The following is a 24,398-nucleotide window of genomic DNA, read 5'->3' on the forward strand; positions in this document are numbered from 1 at the left end:
TAAGATTCAACCTGAATCCAACAGAAAAATCGTGCTCTAGCCAAGCGTGCTGATTTGATTCAGATTTGGTCACCCTATCCCGGCCATACTGTGAAAAGTAACGGAGTACAAGGAACTACAAGAACTATTAATACTTCCCTAAAGTTTGTATCGAGTTGCAGTATTGATGCAGAATACGTTTACACCCTCTTCATCCAGATGTGAGTACGCGCGTGCCCGTGCATCTGCTTTGCTGTGTGCGCGCGCATTATAAAGACCTTTTAGTTCACGTGCGGAAGAGACTGTAGTGCGGGGTGGGGAAGAAATGACTTGTGGGATGCGAAGTAGCCGGCGGCAAGAGAGGCAGAGGAGGCTGATTGACACACAGAGAGAAACGTCAGGGAGCGGAGCGGGAAATAAAAGAGGGAGAGTTATAAAACATCCAGCGTTACGGTTAATTTAAAGCCTTGCAGACATTTCGATCTGCGCACACGAACAGCGGATACCGAGCGGAAGAAAAAAAAAGTTCAGATCCCACGAATCAGCGCGTGGGAGTGGGAAGCAGGATCGTGACTGACTGAGGCAAGCTCCACTGTCTGTCTCGTTATGGCAGGTAATTGACTTTAACCGTTACACATAAAATAATATGGACGGGCTTGAGTCTTTACAGTGAGACCCCGCTCCCAGAAGCTCTTAGCTGCGGTAGCTGCAAGATTTCGCAGTCGAGTATCGGTTTAGCTAACGGTAGCTAGCTAGTGCTAGCGTTAGCTAGCCAGCTAACTCAAGTGTCATCCTCCATCTGGCCTGCCCTTACCGGCTAATGCTAGCTAGCTAGCTGGCTGTTTACCGGCCCGGGACCATTTTCGTAGGCTAACTGTGCACGCCGTATATGCTAGCTATCCCCAAAACCTCAGTGCTTAGATTCACTCATTCACAGTTTAGTCTAAGGTTGAGTTTTTTAATTTCGAAAAGATTAAACAAATGCCTAGAGGGGCAAATTTTGCCTAGCATGCCGTGATTGGCTTCGCTCAAACTTTGACATTACCCACATGCAGGCTAGCCCTCCAGGCCCTGCTGCCGACTGAACAGTTTTTGCCTAAAATGAGTTAAAAGTCATCAGGCTTTTTCTTTTAAAACGAGCATGCTCGAGCGGAAAAACGAAGGAAAAAAAAAACAACCTCAAAGCAAAGCAAATAAAAGCACTATGGTCTAAACCAGGACTCTGGCAGAGATGGGTTTATTTAGCGCAGTGTTGATTTTCAGTTCATTCATCAGCTCAGTAGTTTTTTGAAATCGTGTTGGCCTCCGTAGCCCCCCCGGTAGCCAGATGGGACTGATACTTGTAAAGGAAAGAAATATTTATCTAGTGACATATTTGGTACATGCATTTGATTCATTAGGGTGGAGAAATGAATGACACTGCATGTTATCCAGCTTTTAAAACAGATTTTTGAGTTCACTTTGAACGCCCTTTTCTTTTTTGGGATCTTTGTCTTGCAGAAAGTGCAGGCACTGTGAAGCTATTACATTTTGTCCAGATCAGTACTTTTATGATTCAGTCCAGAATGTGTGTGTGTGTGTGATGAATCCGTGGTGACTCATAGATGTCCTTGATTTTTCTTCAGAGCGCGTGTGTTTCAATGTTGTTAAAGACAAATCGGACCAGTTTCCACTTAACCAATAAGAGAAACGATCATCTGTGGAAAATATGCCAAACATTTTTGTTGTGCAATGAGCTATGCTGATGGAGAACCTGTTGAGGCGAGTGATTAAAAGTTATTATTGAATCAGGCAGCAAGTTTTGTCTTGTTGATGTAGATTTTAAAAATAAGAGACTGGCATTAGGAGACTATCTGCCTCCTCAATTGACCAGGCCTAAAATAAAGAATGTGTGGAGATAAATACTTTCACATCCTGACATTTGGAGTTTAGTCGGTATTTGTGAGATTTGAACCGGACTCTGTATCTCAAAGTGAGAATCCACACTACCAACTAATCATGGCTTAGATCTAGCATGTTTATATTTTAAAATTGCCACTTTCCACTTGTTGCTTAATGTGCCTGTGACCCAACAGTAATATCTTTATGTTAATGTTAGTTTGGAGAAAAAATGAAATTTTTGTCATTTTTGAAGCTGGACTTGCAGAAGTTGTGAGAGGATATGTGCACATCTATGACCACACACATTTTTGCAAGAACCCAGCTGTCTCGTTTTAATTTCTAACATCTTATCAATTATCCCTTGCAGTAACAGGCAGCAGGGGACACTCATATGATAGAAGTTTTCTTAGGAACTCGTTTACATTGTCCAGAATGTGAAACTTTATTTAATAAACCTGCAACCACCCAGAACTAAATATTTATAATTGTATTACTGTAGGTCCTGGAGGTGACATGCAGTGGTGCTTCTCTCAGGTGAAAGGAGCAATCGATGATGACGTAGCTGAAGGTAAGTGAGGAAAATTCATTTGTTTAATTGTGCAATATCGCACAATTTAGCCATAGTGGGGTATGCCTTGGTGAAAATTCAGACATTTTTTTTCTGTTTCCTGTTGGCAGCAAAATCTACCAGAGAGTGAGTCTGAGGCTAAGGCAGAACCTACAAAATATTGGTGCTGATGCAAATCCCAGTTTCATAATTTTCACAATTCAGTGAAAATTTTCATAATTTCATAATTCAGTCACACTAGAAGCTTGTGAACAGACATTCCAAGCAACTGTGGCCCCAGGCTGTTAGGAGACCACCAAGAGCTGACAAACTTTCCCCTTTCCCCCTTTAACCAACCAATCTAGGGATGTGCAATGACATTTCTGTAAGAAACCTTCCCAAAGGGGCCCCACTTGCGGGTGCAGGGTGGGGTGGGGTGCAGAGTACACCAGCTGTTTCAGAAACTGTTACATTGAACTGATATCTAATGTTGCTCCTTTCCTGCTCAGACGTGTGTGATGTAGTGATTATAAAGTCTGATCGGACTGTTTGCCATTGTAGAGGACTGTGCTTTTTAAGTGCCCTTCTAGTTTTCACTGAAGAGGTGCAACCTAAACACTTGATGCTGCCCCTGCTTTCCATTAAAGGCTTTCCATTGGTGAGTCACTGGAAAGCTCTTTTTGAAAAAGGCAATGCAGACATTTAGATTGCTGCTGGAAACTTGCTACTGGGTCCTTCTGTACCTTCTGTACATGGATCAGCCACTAGATTTGGAGGTTTTAGCATTTTCAAGAGGAATGCTTAAAAAAAAAAGAAGCTGAGTCAGGTGTGTAGATAATTACCTGCTGATGATGCATGGCCACTTGTGCTGTTCCATGCACTCTGTTCTTGGTTGCTCATTGTGGGAGTATCGTACTTTTCAGGAAAATTGGAAAACAGGACCTCCAGATGGCTGATGGACAAAAGCTCAGAGGCTGAAAGGATAAATCAATAGCTGTGAACCACTATCAGATGCTGTAGAGTGGTTTGTACCTCCTGTTAGATGTGATTTCTGGTGAATTATAACAACCAAAAAAAAGGATTAGCACAATGGGATAGCACAAAGTGCATTGCCCCTCAACCTGCCCTTACACACACGAGCGGACAATGCAGTGAATTGCTGAGGATGTTGTTTGCATTACACTGACTTCACAAGTTAATGGGGACACTTGGCTAAAATGAATGCTACAAATTAAAACTGCACTGCAGTAAATCCTACGTTTCAACACGCTTAATTTTTGTTAAATAATTTTGGTGATGTAGTTGTACGGAAGGTGGGCATCAATATTTGTATTTAATTAACTGGTAAGTGAGTGAGCATTTAAAAATATATATTTAAGTCCGTCTTTCTTTATTGCCCCTAGTATTTTGCAAGAGCGCTGTAGTGTCACTTGTGGTGGTGAGAGTGCATATTGTGGGTAACTTTTGTATCTAAAGATTTCTAAAGAGTTCACGAACTGCAGTCTTTAAACTGTGTGGTAAGACTCAACAACAATGGACTCCTATAAACAAGCCACTGATGATCTGAATATGAGGTAACTTATGTCAGCAAAGTAGGGGAAGGCCATAAAAAGATATGAAAACACTTCAGCTCATTTTTACAGCTTTTTAAAAAACTTATTTGAAGGAGGAAACTATGGGCAAATGTGGAAGTCAAAACAAGATGGAAGAACAACATCACTGCATGTTTCCTTTTCCAAATGGAAATATTCTTGCACAGGCAGGAGCTGCAGGAAGGTTTAGCTGAGAGATGGGTGGATTGTGCAGCACTGGTGATATGAACTATGGGCCATCATATAGAAATACAAGAAGAGTTTTCTAGCACAAACTCTTTCGACACAAACTCTAAAGGCACGTTTGAAGAAAAAAAGGAGCTGGATTTGATTAAAAGAGCACTTAGTCAGATGGTAGGCATGTGGATGGAGGTATTCTGTTTTGAGGTGGGAGGTCAGTCTGAGCTTGTTTTGCAGGCAATGGTGGAGGAAACGGCTAAATAATCAGCTTATTGTGGAAATGACATGTAACGCGACATGGCTATCACAGATATTAAAACGATGGATAATGAAAGTCAATATATATCCACACTGTATGCAGTGAAGTGAGAAATGTACCATTTTTTTTTTTTACTGACAGAACATGTGAAAGGGTTCAAAGCTGTCAGACTGCTACAGAGTTCCATGTGAAGCATGTTGCATTCTCTAGATTCCAAGTACACGGCCATGCCTGGAGTTTTGCAACAAAAAACATACAGAGAATATCGTAGTACTGATGTAGTTCTTTCACTGCTTTACAAGTAGCAGCATGCCCAAGTTTTTCAGGTCATTTCAAGCCACATGCTAACCTTATTTCAGGATGTGGCATTTGTATTTTTGATGTCTTTACTTTAAAAATTAACCAAATACGGTCTGTCCAAATGATTTGCTTGGATATATTAATCCTTACTCGAGGCCTCAGGGACTGTGTCGTCAACAATGACCACTCGCTGCAATTTCTTGGAGCATTGTCTTTCTGCTCCAGTGGGCAACAAAGGGTTATGTGTGAGTGAGCTTCAGTGTATAAAGCAGCATACTGCTGCTGGGGGAGTGTAATTCTGTCAGAGTAAGAGGGAAAGAAAAGATGAAAACTAGGTTAGTGATCATTTTCCATCTGCCCGACGTGCTGTGACATCCTCCTGCATCTACAGGCCTACTTGCCTGTCTGCTCTCTGATTCTCACAAGGGTAAATCCAGGGTTAGTTGAGAAGAACTAAGTGGTTTCCTGGTGTACTTTCTCAGTAGTAGAGGGGCTCATCTGTCTTGGTACGCCACTTTCAAAATGTTAAAATTGCACATGTAATCTTATGTCCTTTTTTTTTTTTTTTTTTTTTTCTTCTTTTTTTTTTTCCTTTTTTTTTGCAGCGGACATTATATCTACAGTTGAATTTAACCACACAGGGGAGCTGCTGGCCACAGGAGACAAGGGTGGACGCGTAGTCATCTTCCAACAGGAAATAGAGGTACAGCTGCGTGGTTAACTTCTGCCAAGTTTAATTCCCACACATTTTAGAAAAGGTCATCCTCTGAACTTGGTGACACAAAGTCAGAACAGATGATTCTAGTTTTTGGAAGCTTGTCTGTAAACAAACAAAAAGAGTGCTTAATTTTCTCTCGTAGTGGGCTTTATTTAAAAGATGTTTTTGTCTGTTTTCATACAGAAACCTTTTAAACAAATTTACTCATCTCTGGTTCTCAACAGAACAAAAATCAGCCTCAGTTCCGGAGCGAGTACAATGTTTACAGCACTTTTCAGAGCCACGAGCCAGAGTTTGACTACTTGAAGAGTTTGGAAATAGAAGAGAAAATCAACAAGATTCGCTGGCTTCCTCAGAAAAATGCTGCTCAGTTCCTGTTGTCAACTAATGGTAAATGTCTCTCTTTAATTAAGCTGATGATCAGATATTTAACAGCAGTCAGCAGTAAGTTTAATTTTGAATACAGGCATTAAAGAGAAACGAGTGACTCATAGACCCCCGTCACACTTGACTCAGATGTGAAGAGAACTAGATATTAAAATATAATATAATTTCCTCCACAAGATGGTGAAATTCTCATGAATCTACTTGTTAGTTAAGAGTAGTACTTTGTTATCTATCATAAAATTGCTACAGTTTAAGAAAGTCTGCTGTATATCGACTACATGAAGACCTGAACTGCTTTAAAAATCTCATAAATCTATAAGAAAATAACATTTCCATTTAGTGTGCCCAACAGTTGGTAATGTCATTTAAAATGTCTTTTTCTTTTCCACAGATAAAACGATTAAATTGTGGAAAATCAGTGAACGAGACAAGAGGCCAGAGGGCTACAATCTCAAAGAGGAAGATGGGCGCTACAAGGACCCTAACACTATCACATCTTTGCGGGTCAGTTCTCAACCACAGGCTGGTTCAAGGGTGTGGTTAGTCCGACAAACCAGTAGTTCTTTGGAAGCAAAACTTTTAAAACCCTGGGTGTGTCAGAAGTTGGGAAGGGCTACTGGTTCGTCATTCTTTGCTGTTGCTGATGGTAAAAATGACTGTTATTACTAATCCGGGCTGTCTTTTTAGAACCTTGTGTAACCTGTTATTGCAAAGCTAAGACTGTGTTCTGTGTTCCTCTATAAAGATATGATGGTGCTTCTTATTTTTCTCTAGCTAATAGCCTGATATTGTTTAAAATCTGTGAAGAGCTTTGAGCCAGCTAGCTTTCACTGCCTTTTTTTCATCACAGGTACCAGTTTTAAAACCCATGGACCTCATGGTGGAAGCCAGTCCACGGAGGGTGTTTGCCAACGCTCACACCTACCATATCAACTCTGTCTCAGTCAACAGCGACAATGAGACCTACCTGTCTGCAGACGACCTACGCATCAACCTCTGGCACCTCGAGATCACTGACCGCAGCTTCAGTATCCTTAGATGCATGCGTGCATGTTTATCTGTGCACCTGACTTGTGCATTAACCTAAACCCGGATATCAGATGATCTAAATATGTTTAAGTTTGTTTTGTCTCAAGGCTGTCTGTCATCAGGCAGACGTTTTAGTCAAATGGGGGTTGAACAGTGAACATAAAAGCATCATTATTCCTACACCTCAGCACAAACCTGCAGGAAGGTTCTGCCTCACCCACTCTACTGTGGCTGGTTTGCATGTGTGTGTATACGGGCTATCATGCAGCTGTGCACCTTTGACACAGAACAGAAGAGATGAGGACTGAGATGTAACCTGGTCCATTGTTTTCTAAAGTCTTGCATGGAAAAACATAGTTGTAGCCATGTCCAATGACTAATATGACTGTTCTTGGTGGGTCTTCAGTGCAATGGGAAAACAGAAAAGACAAACAAAGAAATGTCATAGCTCCATGAAAAAACATTTCAGGACCTACATCGGGGTCACACTGTCTTGAAAATGGCTCTGCAGAAGCTCCCAGAGTACTAGTTCCTGCAGTTCGAGCATGCACGCGTGCAACGTCCAGGTTGCCCTTAAATGGCCCATTAGCTCTTGTGGTAGTAAACCACCTGTAATCGCCCAGTTTGACACCTACCAAAAGAAGTGACTTTCAGAGTATGAAAGATGTTATCTCTCCTTACCCGCATGCTCCTCAGATATTGTTGACATTAAACCGGCCAACATGGAGGAACTTACAGAGGTGATTACAGCAGCAGAGTTCCACCCTCATCAATGTAACACCTTCGTTTACAGCAGCAGCAAAGGAACCATCCGACTCTGTGACATGAGGGTTTCAGCGCTATGTGACAAGCACTCCAAGTGTGAGTACCTACTCATCATACTTCTATATGTCCCTTCTTCTACCCTGACAGGCAGATTACACTGCAGTTTGACTTTTTTCATCTTTCTGTCATCCAGTGTTTGAGGAACCAGAAGATCCTAGTAATCGCTCCTTCTTCTCTGAGATCATATCATCAATCTCAGATGTTAAATTTAGCCACAACGGACGCTACATGATGACTAGAGACTACTTGTCTGTAAAGATTTGGGACCTGAATATGGAAAACAGGCCTGTGGAGACGTATCAGGTGAGAATGACAAGTACTTAGAAACTAGTGTGTGGTGTCAGGCTTACTACACAGTTATGAACAGTTATGAAATGACTTGCAGTAGGTTCATGCATTGATGGCCTGGTTGCCACAGAATCTTCAAATTGTGGCGATCTGTTAATTTGTTAATAACTTTGTGATTTTTGCTGCTAATATTTTACTATCAAAATAATTACAGATCATTTACTGTCATTATTTTGTATAGGAAATAATAGCACGTAGATTTTTTTTTTCATTACCGGAATCTAATTATCTCAGGTGGGCTCTTACTGTTTGCTATGTCTCTCAGCTAGAGAAGGGCTAGAAAAGGACTATAGGCATATTTTAGGAAATGTGATTGAGAGGTGGCCCCTTTTAAGAGGAAGGAGGATTGGCGCCTAATATTGTCTGATAGTGTCCACACCCTGTTAATGAAACTCTGGTTTTCATATTTACTCATTTGATTTTAATGCACTTTTTTGTAGTTTTTATTTTATTATAGTGGCCATTCTTTTTTTTCTTTTTTATTCTGTTTTTTTTGCCCAGTCATTCCTGGTAATGTAATATAGTGGCCACTAGGGGACACCAAACCTGAAAGATAGGGTTACAGATAATGACAGGCGTTTTAGATGTGCTTTCTCACACATTCAAGCACCTTCTGCTACTTTATGGGGATGCAGAAGATCTTGAATATTGGAGGTTTGTCTTTTGGAAGTGTTCCTTTAAAAATTTCTTATCATCATGTTTCTGCCCCAAAAAAAAAAAAAAAAAATCATTACAGGTTCATGAGTACCTGAGAAGCAAGCTGTGCTCGCTATATGAGAATGACTGCATCTTTGACAAGTTTGAATGCTGCTGGAATGGCAATGACAGGTAAAAGGTTTGAGACACACAGGGGGTAAATGCAGTAATAACACTAGGAAATTACATAATCTTTCAGGTAGCACTTTTTTTTTTTTATTGCTGTCATGATTAGATTGAAAGATTACACCTTGCAAGTTTCTCCCCCCCCCCACTCTCTCTTTTTGGTTGGTGCACTGCACATTTGGCCTCGATCCAATAAACATTGTTTGTGTAGCACCTTTCATTCAGGTTCAAAGTGCTTCACAGATATCTGCCAAAGCTGATAAGACAAAACGGATATATAGTAAAACCAATAATATGCAATGATAAGCAATTAAAGATAAATAAAAAAAATCAAAGAAATAAATCACATTTTAAAATGAGATTGCATAGAGATTGCATAATTTAATATATTTGAATGAGGAAACATGAATAGAAAGTACAGCTAGATAAAGTGCATTAAAAAGATAAAAATGATGAAAGGTAGGAAAAATTAATATGCTATAATCATTGGATAAAAAAAATAAATAAATAAACCAATGCAATAGTACATAAAAATAAAAGCAAGTGATAAAATGATTATTAACCCTTGAACACTAAGGTCCGGTTTTTGTAACACCATCACTGATGTTTTCTGTAAAAAATATATTAATCTTCAAGAATACATGGCGAATTGAAGTACTCTTTTATTTTCACCTGTACAACATCTCATTTAAAAAGAAAAAAAAGAAAACGGGTGTCGGTATTTTTTTATTTTTTTTTTTATTTAGGTAATTAAAATCCCTAAATCGTAAAGATGCATACACACTGCATGTGATTTGTTTGTTGCTTTAAAGCTGATTGACTTTTCAGCCTCTGGTTGCCTGTGTAACCCTGTAACATATTTATTACCATGTCACGTGTCAGTCAGAAGTAGTCTTTATTCATTGGTAGACGATTCAGTGACTTGCCAGGTTCTGCCCACTTTGTGTAGCCAGTGGTCATTTCACCCATACTTGGTTGAAGTTATCCTTAACTTTCTTATGATTTCTGGCAACCACGTCCCTGGGAATCACTTGTGATGTGTAAGCAGTTTTAGAGTTATCCTCTAATTGCCCATCACTTGCAAACTAGTGGTGCACAAAGTTTAAACTTTCTTTTCTAATGGACATTGTTTTTGGATAACTTGATTTGATGACTCTCACTTCTTTTCCCACGTCTCCCCACCTACTCTGGGCAGTGTGGTGATGACCGGCTCATATAACAACTTCTTCAGGATGTTCGATCGCGGCCACAGGCGGGATGTGACATTGGAGGCGTCCCGTGAAAACAGCAAGCCCATGCAGGTCCTGAAGCCCCGCAAGGTGTGCACAGGCGGCAAACGCAAAAAGGATGAAATCAGTGTGGATAGTTTGGACTTCAATAAGAAGATCCTGCACACTGCCTGGCATCCCCAGGACAACATCATTGCGGTGGCAACGACCAACAACCTCTACATATTCCAGGATAAAGTGAACTAATTGCAGGGTGAGCTTGTCACATCTGGCGCGGGTGATGTCATTTGTAACCACCCGCAGCCTCACAGCCTCATCCAGGGCGATCTGTGGTGGTAATGCCGACAACCAGCATCCCTGTCCGGCCCTACTGGGTGACCAGACTTTGCCACTAGATGTGGACAGAGGATGACTTGCTCTTGCCCATCATCAGTCTGTCTGTGGCAGAGTGATGCCTGCCTTGTTGTTAAGTGATGTTGTGCCAATTTCTTTCTCTTCATTTTTTTTTTTTTTTTTTTTTTTTTTTTTTTTTTTTTTGCCAACCCGCCTGCCCTTTACTTTTCTAATGTGGGTAAAACAAGTTTAATTTCCTTAAAATTCTGAATACAGACACACTTATTTTTATAAATACCCCCCCATCCCCTAAAATGGTAGAAAATGAAAAACACCTAGTTTGTCCCATGATTATCCTGTGCCATTGTATTGTTTATTTTTCTAAGAAAAGTTTGACCTTTGTTGCATGTACACCTTCTTTTTTTTTACCTTCCACTAATTCATCAGTTCTGCTGTCTGTTCTTGTTGAGTGTCTTCACATTTCCTGTTTTTCATTAAACCATACATTCTTCACAACTTGCTGCTCATCCTGGACACATCCAGGATTTTGAGAAGTACAGTGTTTTTTGCTTGTGGTTTGTTTTTGTTTTTTTGTGGTCCGCTCAGATTTGGTCCAGTGAGGCTTTTGTCTTGCTTGATGTTTCTGTCACTGTGCCTCAGGCTGTGGTTGGCCAAACAGGCCCAGATTCAATAAGAGCTGCTTCTTTGTTTTTGTTTTGTTTTTTCCCCGTGTGTGTGTGTATTGTGATATCTTTGTGCATCGGCTCCTCTTCCTCCTATTTTTTTGTTTTGTTTGTTTGTTTGTTTGTTTGTTTGTTTTTGTTTTTTTAAAAAAAATTTTCTTGTCTTCAATAATAGTCAGGTATCAGAGAAGGCCTATTCAAAGATAATTATGATGGTCATATTTATATTAAAAAGGTTAAAGAGTCAACAGGTTTGTTCTGTCCTGTTTTGTGAGATGAAGCCTGACCTTAAACTCCTATTTTATATTTTGTTTTGGGGTTTTTTTTTTTGAGGGGGTGGGATTTTTACCCCCCCCCCCCCGTTTCATCCTGTACCACAGCATTCAGTTCAAGCTGCACTTCACAACAGGGAAGAACATCTGATTTGACACTGGACTTTGTTGCTGCACCAACTCAAGTACTTGGATGTCTGTGATGTGAGACTGAAATTTAAAAAAAAAAAAAAAAAGGAACAAAAAAACATTATTTGAGGCATTACAGTGTTTAAACTACTGCAGACCTAACTGATACTGTAACCATGATGGTGCAATGAGCCTCACAGAAGATCTGCAGCACTTGGATGTCTCCACACCCTATTTAAAAAGTGGACAGTTAAGAGTATATTGATGCCTCTAGTAATGTATAACTGCAATTTTAATCAATGACAGTGGGGAAAAAAAAATAAAGGAACTACTTTTTGCATCCTTGTGAATGCCTGGTTGTTGGTGGGATCGCATCACTGCTCAACTGATCTTATGCAAAGTGTTACAGCTGGGTTATCACAGAGCATTGTTGTTGACATCATTAAACTCCTTCAGCTGGTAAGGGGACTCTTTTTTTTTTTTTTTTTCAGCTGTTGCCCCAACAATCACCGTGCAAGACGTACGTGCAGTTGCGATTAAGGGATTACTTGATGGACATGATAAAATTCAGCCGCTGAAAGTTTATTGAAATCAGCTGATAGGGTGTCCACTTGCTGAAAGCTGGTAATAAGCATTCATCTGGCTCGTGGCTTGACCGCGTGTGTACGTGGGGGCATACACGTCCCGTCCTGCATGGCAAACTCAGAGCCCGTGAGCAACAAATGCCGATGCTTTAAAAAAATTATTTTCTTTAAAAAAAAAATACTTTGGATCTTCAGTTGTTTTCCAATTATTCATGCATGTAATATCCTGAGCTTTTGTTTTGTTTTTTCGCCTCGTTATGTAATTCGACTCTCCCCCTCTCTCGCTTATCAACTGGAGGCTGTGACGTCATCACCCAGCTTCCCGGAGAGAGGGAGGGAGCGAAGGCGTGAGCGGGCTCCTGGGGAGACTGGCTGCTTCCAGACCAGCTAACGCTCGAAAACAAGCGACAGCTGTGCTGTAGCTTAGCTAGCTGCTGCCCCCCTCAACCCCCATCTTAAAGATAAAAAACACAAGAAAAAAAAAAAAAAGAAGAAGCACACGACTCGGGTCAATTCTCTTATTACAACTCTGAATGTGTGCAGCTAAAACACTGCGCCTTTTGCACTGACTCGAGCCTTTTATGCAACCCACCCTGCTCGCCAGGCACGACGATGTCCGACGCTAACACTACTTCTACAGACAACAACGGAGACTCGGGGCTAAACGGTAAGCTAAATCCTAACCAAACTGCTCCACTGTGACAGCTTCCCGGTCTATTTTCTTTCTAAAATCATTCCTGGATGCTTTTATAGTAGGTTTGTTGCAGGTCTAACCAGTAATTTTGTATGCTTATGTATTTTTTTCACGGCAAAGCTGCCTACCAGGGGGACGGGTTACAGATCGGTATGTTCCGTGTGTTTATTGACACTGTTTGGACCAATGGTGTTTTAGTCGTGCGCCTGATTGACAGGATCCCAACCCAATCACCGATTGGTAGGTAGAACGTAGATGTGGGGTTTAAGCTTTGTCAACAAGGCTAGATCGAAAAAGTAAAAAGTGGCAAAAATGGGGAAATGCATTTTGGTAATTTAACCTGAATGATCTTCATTCGTTTCGTGGAAAGTAGCAAAAAGAAGTTTAGAAAACTAAAGTACCACTACTGTCTATATTTAAGATTTTCATTTGCTTGGAGTTTTGAGGTTACGACTGTCGTTCATCTAACTTTTTCCGTCGACATACGTTTTTGTTTATAAGCGTAATTAAAACTTAATATTCTATCCTTTTTTTCCCTTTGGTTTTCATCTGCTTTGATTTATTCTGCAAAATGTCTGTCTAAACATTTGCACTTTGTTTTTTTTTTTAAACTTTAGTTTCGTAGTTTCTTAACTAAGTCCATTGGTATTTATATAAAGATATCAAATAAATATTTTACTTCAGACCGCGGTTTGCATTGAGCGTTGAAGTCAGAACCAGAATACTTTATTAATCCCAAGGGTGAATTGTTTTGTTACAGATGTTCATTTATAAAATACAAATATGGAAAATCTCTAAATATATAAAAAAAGATTCCAACAAAATTAAGTAAAACTAATGTTAAATGAAATCAAATATCCCAAAGCTAAACTAATGTTATGTACAGTATAGATGTGATATTATAAGTGGAAAAACACCTAGGTTTCATCAGGAGCATTTATAAAGTTTGATTTCCTGTGTTTGAATGAGTCTTTTGCTGAGCTTGCTCCTATGGCTCTCCATCTTGTGCTGAACAGCTACAAGGGTGTGAAGGATTGTCCAGTATTGACCGCAACTTGGCTAGCATCCCTCTGTCTAAAACGCACCCTTAAAGGTGGTGTGATTATAACGCTGACACTCCGGCTTACTTACTTGAGGGGGGGTTCTGCCTAGACACCTTTTGTGATTCAAGTTTTACAACATAAATAGCATGCAATGACTTGGCATGCCATTTGTGGCCACAATGACAAGGGGACAGACCTTATACACATGACGAAAGAGATTGGTTGGGGAGGTGAGGAGTATGATACAAGAGGCAGCATGTAAGAACACAGAGGCTGGTTAATTTTAAGCCAAAGTCTGCTGGATAGGAAAGAAACTTTCCAGCTGGTTTTCACACACACATAGATCATTTTGAACAACCAGTGGAGATTAGCTGCTTCTAAAGAAGGCTAGAAAATTGCCAGTTTTTTGTCACTGGATGGTAAATGTATTCCAGTCCATGGCAGACATTTTTAGTATATATATGAAACAGCCTGCTGGATATAATCTGCCCCAAATTAGAAGATCAAAAAGAAAAAAAAAAATGTGGATCTCAGTGCATATACTGTTTGTGTTGTCACAGAAAAACCTGTGACACACCTATAAGGACAGCTAGCCCTTGTGCTTATCATAAGGGAGAGGCCAGCAGTGCACTTGGTAATCTGATTCTTTTTAGGTGTTTTCTCACTCACACCAGTGTCATAAATATAGTTATGTAATCCCAGGGGTCTTGAGTCCCAACATGGAACCATGGATGAGCCTAAGCCTTAACATCAATAGATCAGAGATCATATCTATCATGTCTCACCCCTATGAACCCCACCAACAGCTGATGGCTGTGCTGTGGCCAGAATGTTCGGACGCATCAGCACCATGGCAACGTGGTTTTAGTCCACAGAGTGGAGACAATGGCCTGTCAACAGCAGCTTGGCTTGCAGTCCACCGTGTAATCTGCAGGATGAGTGTGAGTGCTGAGTCGAGGCCTGTTAAGAGGGGGGAGGGGGGTGGGCTGCACCCTTTGCTTATAACTGGCCTGTTGCCTATGAAATTCTGTGCCACATGGTGTTTACATACTGTAATGGTAATATTTATGAGGACTTCCTCCTCCTTTTTTTTTTTGTGGAGTAGGAGGAGAAAGTGTTTTAAAGCTGCGTAAAGGTTCCCCCCACCCCCTTCTCCAAGTTCTAGACTTGGCTAATCTGCCCCCCTCTAAATTTGTAACCCATCTCTGACATGCTGTACTCTTTAGTTACCAGTTCATGTCAGACATCACGTACAAATGGGGACAGCGTCATATATCACAGCCACAGCACATACTGTACACTAGGAAGAATTTACTGCCCTTTCACCACAGGGCTGTGAAAATGACATTACTTTTTAACTTCTTCAACTGTCAGCTTTGGGCGCCCAACTTGTCTCTTTCCAGGAAATTCCTTTCAGGAAATGATTGTTGACATGCTCTGTCTTTGTTGTCTTCCATGTTTTTGTTTGGATTTCCTCGTAAAGGCCGCTTTACCTTATTCAGAGGGAATGCTGTGGCTTTGTCACACCCTGTACCAGCCATAAAACAAAAGGCAAATATTGTGACAGGTCGTGGCAGGATAACAACCGATCCAATTTATCATCTGAATAACCAGTCAGATGCCAGCTGAGAGAAATGTCTTTCAAGGCTCCAGCTGAAACTTTGCCTGCTTTCACTAGTAGTTCAAGGAATCTGTCACCCTGTGGGTGGCAAAGAGACTTCTGTTGTCATAACAGACATAAATAAGTCAAATTCTGACTAATGTATGTAGACATGCAAAACTCAAAGATTAAAAGAATAATAATAATAATAATCAGTGGTTTTAAAGACTAATGGTACTATAGGAGTCTATGGGGAAACACCCCTCAGACCTGACATAAGCACTTTCCTGATGACTTGATGGACTCAAATGGTCATTTCAGGTCACACTTAATGTAAGTTTTGGTCACTTACAGCCCTGGACCTCTTTCAGACATCTCTATTTAAATTATTATGATAATATCTTTTTGATGATAGTTACTTGTTCTACACTTTTTCCTTAGTACATACGGGAAAAAATATTATGTCATTATAAAACCATTCTTTGCGTATGTTACTGCGCTTTCCATATTATCCATGATTGTGGAGATAAATTATGATTTGAACAGGTTCTACAGGCTTAAAGAGTGGGAAATTTGCAAGCTTACTGTTGATTCACTTCCTCTTTTCAAAAATTTAGATGATGAAAAATTAAAGCCATTTAGAATTGTATTTAATGAGGTTTCCTTTTAACAACTAATTTTTCCATATGAGGTTAATTAGGAGAGAGTTGATAGCTGTATGCTTCTGTCAACACACAGTGGGTTGGTAACAAATAGTGTTTACGGTTTAGAACAAAACATACACTTTTAATGGATAAAAATGTTCTGGGCATTAGGTATACCCATATATGATATATACTTTTATGGCTTGCATGCGATTCAAACCCACACCAGACTTCCAGGTTTTTCCTGCAACTGTAACCTGAGAGCATTTAAACAAAACTTCAACTACCCATTGTTGTTTATCTCTCTACTAGCTAAAAAGTTTTGACAGTGGTCTGCTCTTCTTTCTCTCCTGCTCTCTATTGCGTGGTCAGATCTGCTGAGCTGTTTCCTCATGGAGAGCCTGCTTGAGGTTCCTCTTTAGCTGTGTGCAAGCCAGTAACGGGTATAAACAAGTTTACTTCGAACCAGCAACAACTCGAAACTCGTTACTGGGCACAGCAGTGAGTTTCAAAGGCTAAGAATGCTTAACTTTAATCAGGGTAGTTAATGACCCATTCTGCACAGCTCTACGATCTGGCCTGTTAACTGCAACCCATGAAGGTTTAGGGTTGGGTTTTATTTCAGTCACAAGCTAAAAAGGCACATTTTCAGAAATTTACATTTTAAACATGTCCTGTCATTTTGTCTGGTTTGTGTGTTTTTGTTTTTTGTTTGTGTTTTTTTGTGGGGGGGGAGGTTAAAGTCTGTAATTATTTTATAAAAAGTGGTGGATGTTAACTTTTTAAAAACCAATTCGGTTAACTGTTTGATAACCTGAGTACTTCTTTTCAAGTACTCAGGCACATGTACACAGGGAAACACGTGCACGTCTCTCCCTTTCTGAAAAGCAATGCAAAATGTAATCTAATCTTTAGGTTAACACATGTTCATAGAGTCTGCTGGATTTCTAAAAATAGAAGCTGGCTCATGTTTATACAAAAAGATTTAAGATAACAATGGTTCTCTTATCACAATATAAACAATCTTTTATTATTATTATTATTATTATAGAAAGAAAAGATCCAGGAATATTTTACTGTTATATTTTTGTAAATAAGTAAAAGACCAACAACTGGAAAGTAAATGGTATTTCTTGAAATATAACTTTGACCCTTTAAACTCAAAGTTCTTGTAAATTCATAAGCCACTAGTTTTGCAAGAACACCTTTTATGAGAGATTGTTGTTGTTAGCCTGGCAGCAAAACTCTTCTCTGTTTGAGTGAAGATGTTTTCAAATCAAGCCTTTAACTCACATCAGAAAGAAACAAATAATGAATAATATTTCCGTGTTTCTTCCCTCAGGGTCCTGGGTGGAGTTGGAGATGAACAGAAATCACCAAGCCCAGTCATTGTCAACAGCTGGCTCTGTTTCGGGCCTGCTGCCGCTCCCTCAGGTGGAGGAAGAGGAGGCCATAGTGGGAGGCCTGGAGCATGTCCCATCGTCTTCTTCAATCCACAACGGAGACATGGAAAAGATCCTGTTGGATGCCCAGCATGAATCAAGCCGCAGCAACTCGTCCTGTGACAGGTACTTTTAAGAACAAACATCGCTCGAGCTCCTCCGTGCATCTCTAACCCGATCAGTTTATTCTTAAGAACAAAGTTTTATTTTTAGTGCAAATATTAAAACTTTCAGAATAAAACCAGCTTAGTTGCAAAGCTTCCTGTATTTCCAGATCTGTTTGACATTAAACACACATGAGGACACAGGAGTTTGATCAGGATCAAGAGTCAAGAAAGTCATGGGTTCATAAAGGCCTGTATTTATAGGAGATTTAGTCACATGGGGAAGTTGGTTCCTCTCCAGCTTTTTCCTTTGAACTTTCTCTCAGCGTAAAGCTACATGCTTCAGAAATGCAGATTTTTAAAAAATAAAAATAAAAAATTATTTTTTGCTAAAGCCATACGAATTGCTAAAATCAAATAAAATCATGCATATTTATGTTATTACTTATTATTCTAATAACTTAACAACTGGAAACTTTTCTTTAATTGCTCAATTGAAGCCCTTTTTACACTAAACTAACAAGCATATATTAGCAGGTCAAATGCCTCTGAAGTAATAATGGGTTTTGGCTATGATGACCTTATTTTCACCTGATTCTTACCAATGACATGCTATGACACAGTACTCGATGTGGGGTTAGCTTACTGTGCTAACAGCCTATCAGATGTGATGTCTTCAGGGCACAGTGTAAACACACCTGTCACCTGACTAGCATGATGGTGTTAAACCAGAAACTATACTGCACATTTTTTTTTTTCTTGTATTTTTTTTTCCTGGCATATGTTTATTTACAAAACCAGCTTTTATCTGTGCATTTTGGTGTGAAAACCCTAGAACCCTTGAGAAAATTGCTTTTAGGCTCCATTAAGACTTTGTGCAACATAAAAACCCGGTTTTACAAGGTGTTAAATACTGGACAGTTTGCTTCTAAAAACTCTTTGGGAGCGTCTTCTCTGTCACAATAAATCAGATTCAATTCAGAGTTGACAGGGTCTCAGTTGACTTGCTTCTTCTTTCCATAGCAGACTTCACAATTTATCTGGGATGTAAGCAACAAACTGACCCTTTGTCTTACAGCCACATCGTGTGCTTGTGTGTAATGCTCAAAACTGTGATAAAAGGGACCTTATCGGTCCGCTGTCAGTGAGTCACCTGAGCATGATTTCAGATATTTGAGCTGAGAGCAGTGTATCAACAAACCGCTCAGAAATGATCTGTGACACAATCACTTGACATATATTTTGTCATAACACTCTTAGAGCGAGGCTGGTGTCATTTTGCTCAGAGGTAATTAGGCAAGTGTTTTCTTTACTTATCTTTCTGAGACACTTGGCACACATTTCATCAGAGGGGTCAGAGTGAAGGAACAGCAGCACTTTAAAGGACTTTTAACTCGTAGCAAATAAATACATGAGGCAGTATTTAAGCTACAAGTTGGCTTTTTAATCCTGTTATTCATATTAAGTGATCCATTTGTTTAAAATTTCACAGATCCATGATGACGAGACATTTATAAGGCATAGTGCTTGTGGTACGGCAAGGCGGATGTGCTGTGGAATAGGCTTTAGTGGTATTTGTTTATAGATTGTGTGACAAAACATTTCTCTCAGTGTAAACGCTACATGACCTATGGTTTCTAACTCTCTGTAGTACACTTTAATATTGCAATACCATACAAACCTTAAATGGGTTGTTTAAGTGTCTACACCAGCAACAGATGGGGCTTTTTTTCTACCCCAAGGTTAAAATATTATAGGGAGCCTTCATTTTTGGATTTTGTTGTCTTGGGTCATACGATCCAGTCCAGCCTATTGCTGCGATGTAAACTAATGCATAAAGACAATGTATTGCTGTGTGTCAGATCAACTTGATAAGGATCCGCCAGCTGGTACTAGTGCAACAAATGCTGATATTAAAGTAATATTTTTTTCTGTATGTAGAACACATTACCACAGCATATATGCACTTTTGTACTGCTTTCATAACTGGTGACGCAAAACGTGTACATCGCATACTCACTTTAAAGTTGCATGAGGGAAAAATTATTATCATTATCATTATTATTATTATTTATTTATTTATTTTTTAATCCACAGCCCCCCACGGCCCCACTCTCCCCAGGATGAGGGTCAGATCATCTTTGACGCGGAAAGAAGAGACAGCCAGGTAAGATGTAGGCATATGTATGCCTATCCTATGCTTCATCAGTCTGTTGCCATGGCAGCTTCAACCACTGGCCCTGAAGGGGAATGACAGCCGTTGCCTGCCTTTAGTTTCCATGGAGATGGCTACCACACCCAGTGTGTATTTTTGTATCCTCTGCACAGCCTGTCATCAGCATTATAGTTTTACTTATGCATTTTCCTGGTGTCAGACATCTGAAAATATGGCATGCACATGCTCAAATATTCCAAACATGTCTTGTTTGTCCTGACAGACAGGTTGTGAGGGTCCTAAATGCTGCAGGCTGTTGTTGCTAAACTACATGTGTTTATGCCTTTAGTCTGAAGAGGATGTCTTGGACAAGGAGAAGGACATGGACATCTTGATGAAGGACGCAGATTGGGTTGCAGACTGGTCTAGTCGACCGGAAAACATTCCCCCCAAGTAAGTCTGAACTCTGTAAACATCAGCCTTCTGCGCGCAAGTGATCATGCTCAGCTGCTTGTTTGTGTAGAGAAAGGAAATGATCATTATGGTAATAAAGTCACTCTAAAGAACAAATACGAAGCCAGCTGCTATAAGTTCAGCTCTGATGCTGGAATAAAAACTATATATTACTTAAACCCTTGAAAACATAAAGGTTTCTGTAATGTATCTCAGATAAATGTGCATGACATCTGTAATACAACCTAAGATCTCATGCGCATGAGGCCTGGGTAAAAAGCAGGTTCCTTGTTGTTCTTTTCATGTTGCTGAAGCTTCTGAAGAAGGTTTGCCTGCTAAACTGTGACTGGAATTAAAACTGTGAAATTAAATCGGAGGGGAACCCCTGGCTCAAACATCTCTTTTAATTGGTACCAGCTTTGAAAATGCTGTGGGATTAAGACTAGTTGATTAATCACTTAGTTTTCTTCACATTACAATGTTTTTCAAATTGCTACTTTTCTCCAACACGCGAGGTGTTTTAAGGTGTGCAGGTATAAAACAAAGAAAAGGTGCAAACTCTTACACAGGAAGAGCTTGTTTGCTTCATATGTGACTGAAACTTATGTTTACAGCAATATTTACCTTTTATTGAGAGGTATTAGGTTGTGAAGCAACTGTTCTGCATCTATAATGAGTGTGTTTTCAAACAGGGAATTTCATTTCCGGCACCCCCGACGCTCAGTTACGCTCAGTATGAGGAAGACTGGGGCCATGAAGAAAGGAGGCATCTTCTCTGCCGAGTTCCTCAAAGTCTTCATCCCCTCGCTGCTGCTATCTCACATCCTCGCTCTGGGGCTGGGGTAAGAATCAAACACCGCACATCACCTGTGCAGCGTATGTTATGTCTACAGCAAGACTGACAGTAGTTAGTGAAATTTGCCCAACTGATTTTTTATTTTTTTTAATTTTTTTTTAAAATATATGTCAAAAAAGGATAAAATCTTTAAAGAAAAAGCATGTTGTTATACATAACCCCAGCAGGGGGAGCTGTATAACCACAGGCAAACATCAGCTGCAACCATTCTTTTGTATGTTGGCAGAACAGCTGCAGACTAAAAGGCTGCACACCTGCTGCTTCATAGTGACACTCCCAGGGGTTCGATGTTTGTGATAACACATGGTACAATAATCTTGGCAGCCCAATCAGACACAGTCATTACACAGCATTAATACTTCAGATATTATCTGCTGAACATGATGTGGTATTCAGTGGGAGATATTAACGAACCAATCATATTGGGGGGGAAAAAAATATGTCTGCTGGGCATTTGCATTCAAGCTAAAGGGTTGGTTTTACAGTGAAAAGTATCCAATGCAAAACACTATTTAGCATTAAATCTGCAGATTAAGCAGTCATTGTGACTTGGCAGTCTCCAGGGAGTTGCTTTGGGAAGTTGTTTGAAGCAGTATCTAAGTTACGTTATTATAATGGGACCCTTGAAAGGTATAATTCTAGCACTATCATCTCCCTTCCCCATACACTTCAATTCAGTTTGACTTATGTAGCACCAGTAGTTTTCAGCCTCGTGTGCAGCTTCTTGTTTTATATAAACTGGCTCCCCCAAGTTTTGGAAGCACTGGTTTAATGTCCACTTACTTTGTCATGTTTCAATAGATCCATTCAGAGTAATTGAGGTACTCCTACCTCAGATCAGGCTTTAAGCACCTTGCCTAGCTCATTGATTAAACCACCACACCCAGTCGTGTTTAACGTCATTTACCTTCTTTTCAGGGTCTACATTGGAAAGAGGCTGACCATGCCACCCACCAGCTCTTTATGAGCATGAACATGAAGAAAAGTGCCTCAGAAGTGGGCAAGCGTCAGAGAAAGCTTTTCTGTCGTGAGAAGAATGCTTGTCTCTCCTCCCTGTCCTGCTTGCCCCTATTACCCATCCTAAATCCTGAGATATGACATGTTCTCAGGAGAAGTGCATCCTCCTCCTCCTCAGCCTCCCCTCCTTTCTGCCTCTTGTTTTGTTTTTTCTTCATCTACTGTTCTCTTACTGTGTTGATACTCCACCTACTCTCGACCTCCCCAGTATCTTTCACTAATTTGCATAAACCTTTCAGAAATTAAGGTCATATTTCCTTTTCCTCATCAGTTGGAATGTTTATAATGCATGGGTTTCCAGGGAGGGTTGCAGCATCAAACCAAACTCTTCTTCTACACATGCTGTTTTAGTGCCCTTTTGACTAACTGACAAGGAGGGAGGACTGTTATAGAACTGACCAGAGATTGTGCCACCTGCAGGTGTAGCCCAGCACTCGACCTTGGAAGCAAATTCAGACTTGGCTACGCAAACTGAAAATGTGACCATGCCTTTTTCAAAGTAGCCATTTTATTTAGATATATTTTTTTTTTAATAATTTATTTTGTAATGATGGTGGTTTACTGAGAAGTTTTAAATAATGAAAGGCGTTTCCACAGTGGCCAACTCATACCGCAAGCTCTCATGAAATTCACTGGAGGAGTCTGGCTCTGTCTGCCGTTAGATTTATGTGACAATATGCAGTTATGTGCATACGATTGCATATTTTGCTCGGTGACAAGAACTGGAATACAGGTTGTAGATGGAAAGGCAGGCAGTGCGTCCCGTTCGGTGTGTACACTAACAGTATTTTACATACACCAATATGGTTGGGTAACAGTGGTGTATGTTTCAGGAAAGGTTCATCCGTCTGTCCAAACTGTGAGCGTCCAAGTTGTCCTTTCAGTGCGCCTCCTGGTTTCTGCAGAGCATAACTGATCATTTCCTGCATATTTTTTACTCTAGACTGGGCTGGACTTTACGCGATAATAGTTTCAAATTAGTGCACAAGTTGTGTTGTTCAAGGGTTCGATACCAAAAGGCCTAAAAATGAGATTTTGATTTGAAATTAAAAAAAAATGTGATATTTGCTTTGAGAACATTTTTGAGTGTTTAGAGGGTATCTCATGAAATAAGTTACTTTTATACATGGAAATTTACCTCCAAAGATTTTAGAGCCATTAAGGAAAATGATATAGCCAGCCCTGTTTCCTGACACTCCAACAGGTTTGCCAAAACAAAAAATGAGGAGAATTAACTTGACGCTGCAGATGAAGGGATCAATTTGGATAGGTAGAAGGTACCCAGTGGTTCTCAATCTTGCGTGTGTCTATCTCTCTTTCGTGATGCTGCAGCAGCTTCTGACTAACTGGAGGAAAGTTTGTGTAAACACAGGCTCTAATGTTAGGATGGCTGTAGCATGTATGGAAAACTATCGAACCTCGTTGCACTATCTCTGAGGCTGATCAGTTTGAGTCTGAGCCAACCTGGGTCCAGATGACTTGAAGTCAGTTGGCGTTTCTGCATCACATGCAAGAGTTGATTTGGAGTCGATATGCAAGTGTTTTATTTTTTTTTGTAATTATTTTTAGTCATCGAGGAGTAAGCTGAGTGCTTTTAAGTTTTCTTCCCCTTATCCACTTGCTCAGAGTCTACTTTATTGATGTTCGCGTATCAGCATATAGCACCACAATGAGTTCCTGTAAGTCGCCACACAACACGTTTGCTTTAGCTTGACTGTTTCTTCCTGTTTATGACAGTCGAGCATAAATGTAAAATGAAAATGGTTAACAAAGACTTGTTCTCTTTTCAAAAATGAATTTAATTGTGAAACGTTACGGTACAAAAGGATACAGGGACAGTAAAATTTGACTCCTCATCATGCATACAAGCTGACTCAAAGACTGGCTAAGAACCACTTGCGGGGTGTGGATGTTCTCGTTTCAGCCACAGAGATACTAACCTTTCCTTTCTGCCTGTGTTTGTATGTGCAGCATTTGAAAGTGGTAATCTTTCTCTCCTGTGTAGTTTGTTTTTGAAATGTTTTTGTTTTTTTTCTCCTCTCTTGGTGTTGGACAAAGATTGTGAACGCACAGGAGTCATGTTGGACCCGGATCATGATTTAAAGTGTGAAAACAAAAGACCTCCATTGTTGATGGCAGGGCCTAATGTGAATAGAAATGGAAGGAGCTGAAAGACTTGTGGTATGAAAGTGTTTATTGTAATGCTATATTTGCTTTAATCTCTTTTTTCCCCCCACTACATTGGAGAAGATAATGAACATTTTTGTCATTAAAGATTACCTGAATGAAGCAA

At 40.0% G+C, this 24,398-nt stretch overlaps 2 protein-coding genes across 2 annotated transcripts; both read left to right on the top strand.

The window, feature by feature from the left end:
• Nucleotides 1–261: 261 nt before the first annotated feature.
• Nucleotides 262–11,858, top strand: ppp2r2ab (protein phosphatase 2, regulatory subunit B, alpha b). Its single transcript, XM_039615529.1, has 10 exons — nt 262–592; nt 2,360–2,428; nt 5,344–5,441; nt 5,681–5,846; nt 6,235–6,347; nt 6,694–6,871; nt 7,569–7,733; nt 7,831–8,000; nt 8,782–8,873; nt 10,063–11,858. Exons 1-10 carry the CDS (start codon nt 586–588, stop codon nt 10,340–10,342), a joined length of 1,338 nt encoding a protein of 445 aa, XP_039471463.1. The 5' UTR covers nt 262–585; the 3' UTR covers nt 10,343–11,858.
• Nucleotides 11,859–12,280: 422 nt separating this feature from the next.
• Nucleotides 12,281–24,398, top strand: bnip3lb (BCL2 interacting protein 3 like b). The gene is made up of 6 exons (XM_031739001.2): nt 12,281–12,764; nt 17,421–17,646; nt 19,722–19,791; nt 20,129–20,232; nt 20,925–21,074; nt 22,007–24,398. Exons 1-6 carry the CDS (start codon nt 12,710–12,712, stop codon nt 22,053–22,055), a joined length of 654 nt encoding a protein of 217 aa, XP_031594861.1. The 5' UTR covers nt 12,281–12,709; the 3' UTR covers nt 22,056–24,398.

This window comes from Oreochromis aureus, linkage group 7 (assembly GCF_013358895.1).
Source record: "Oreochromis aureus strain Israel breed Guangdong linkage group 7, ZZ_aureus, whole genome shotgun sequence".
Lineage (NCBI taxonomy): Eukaryota > Metazoa > Chordata > Actinopteri > Cichliformes > Cichlidae > Oreochromis > Oreochromis aureus.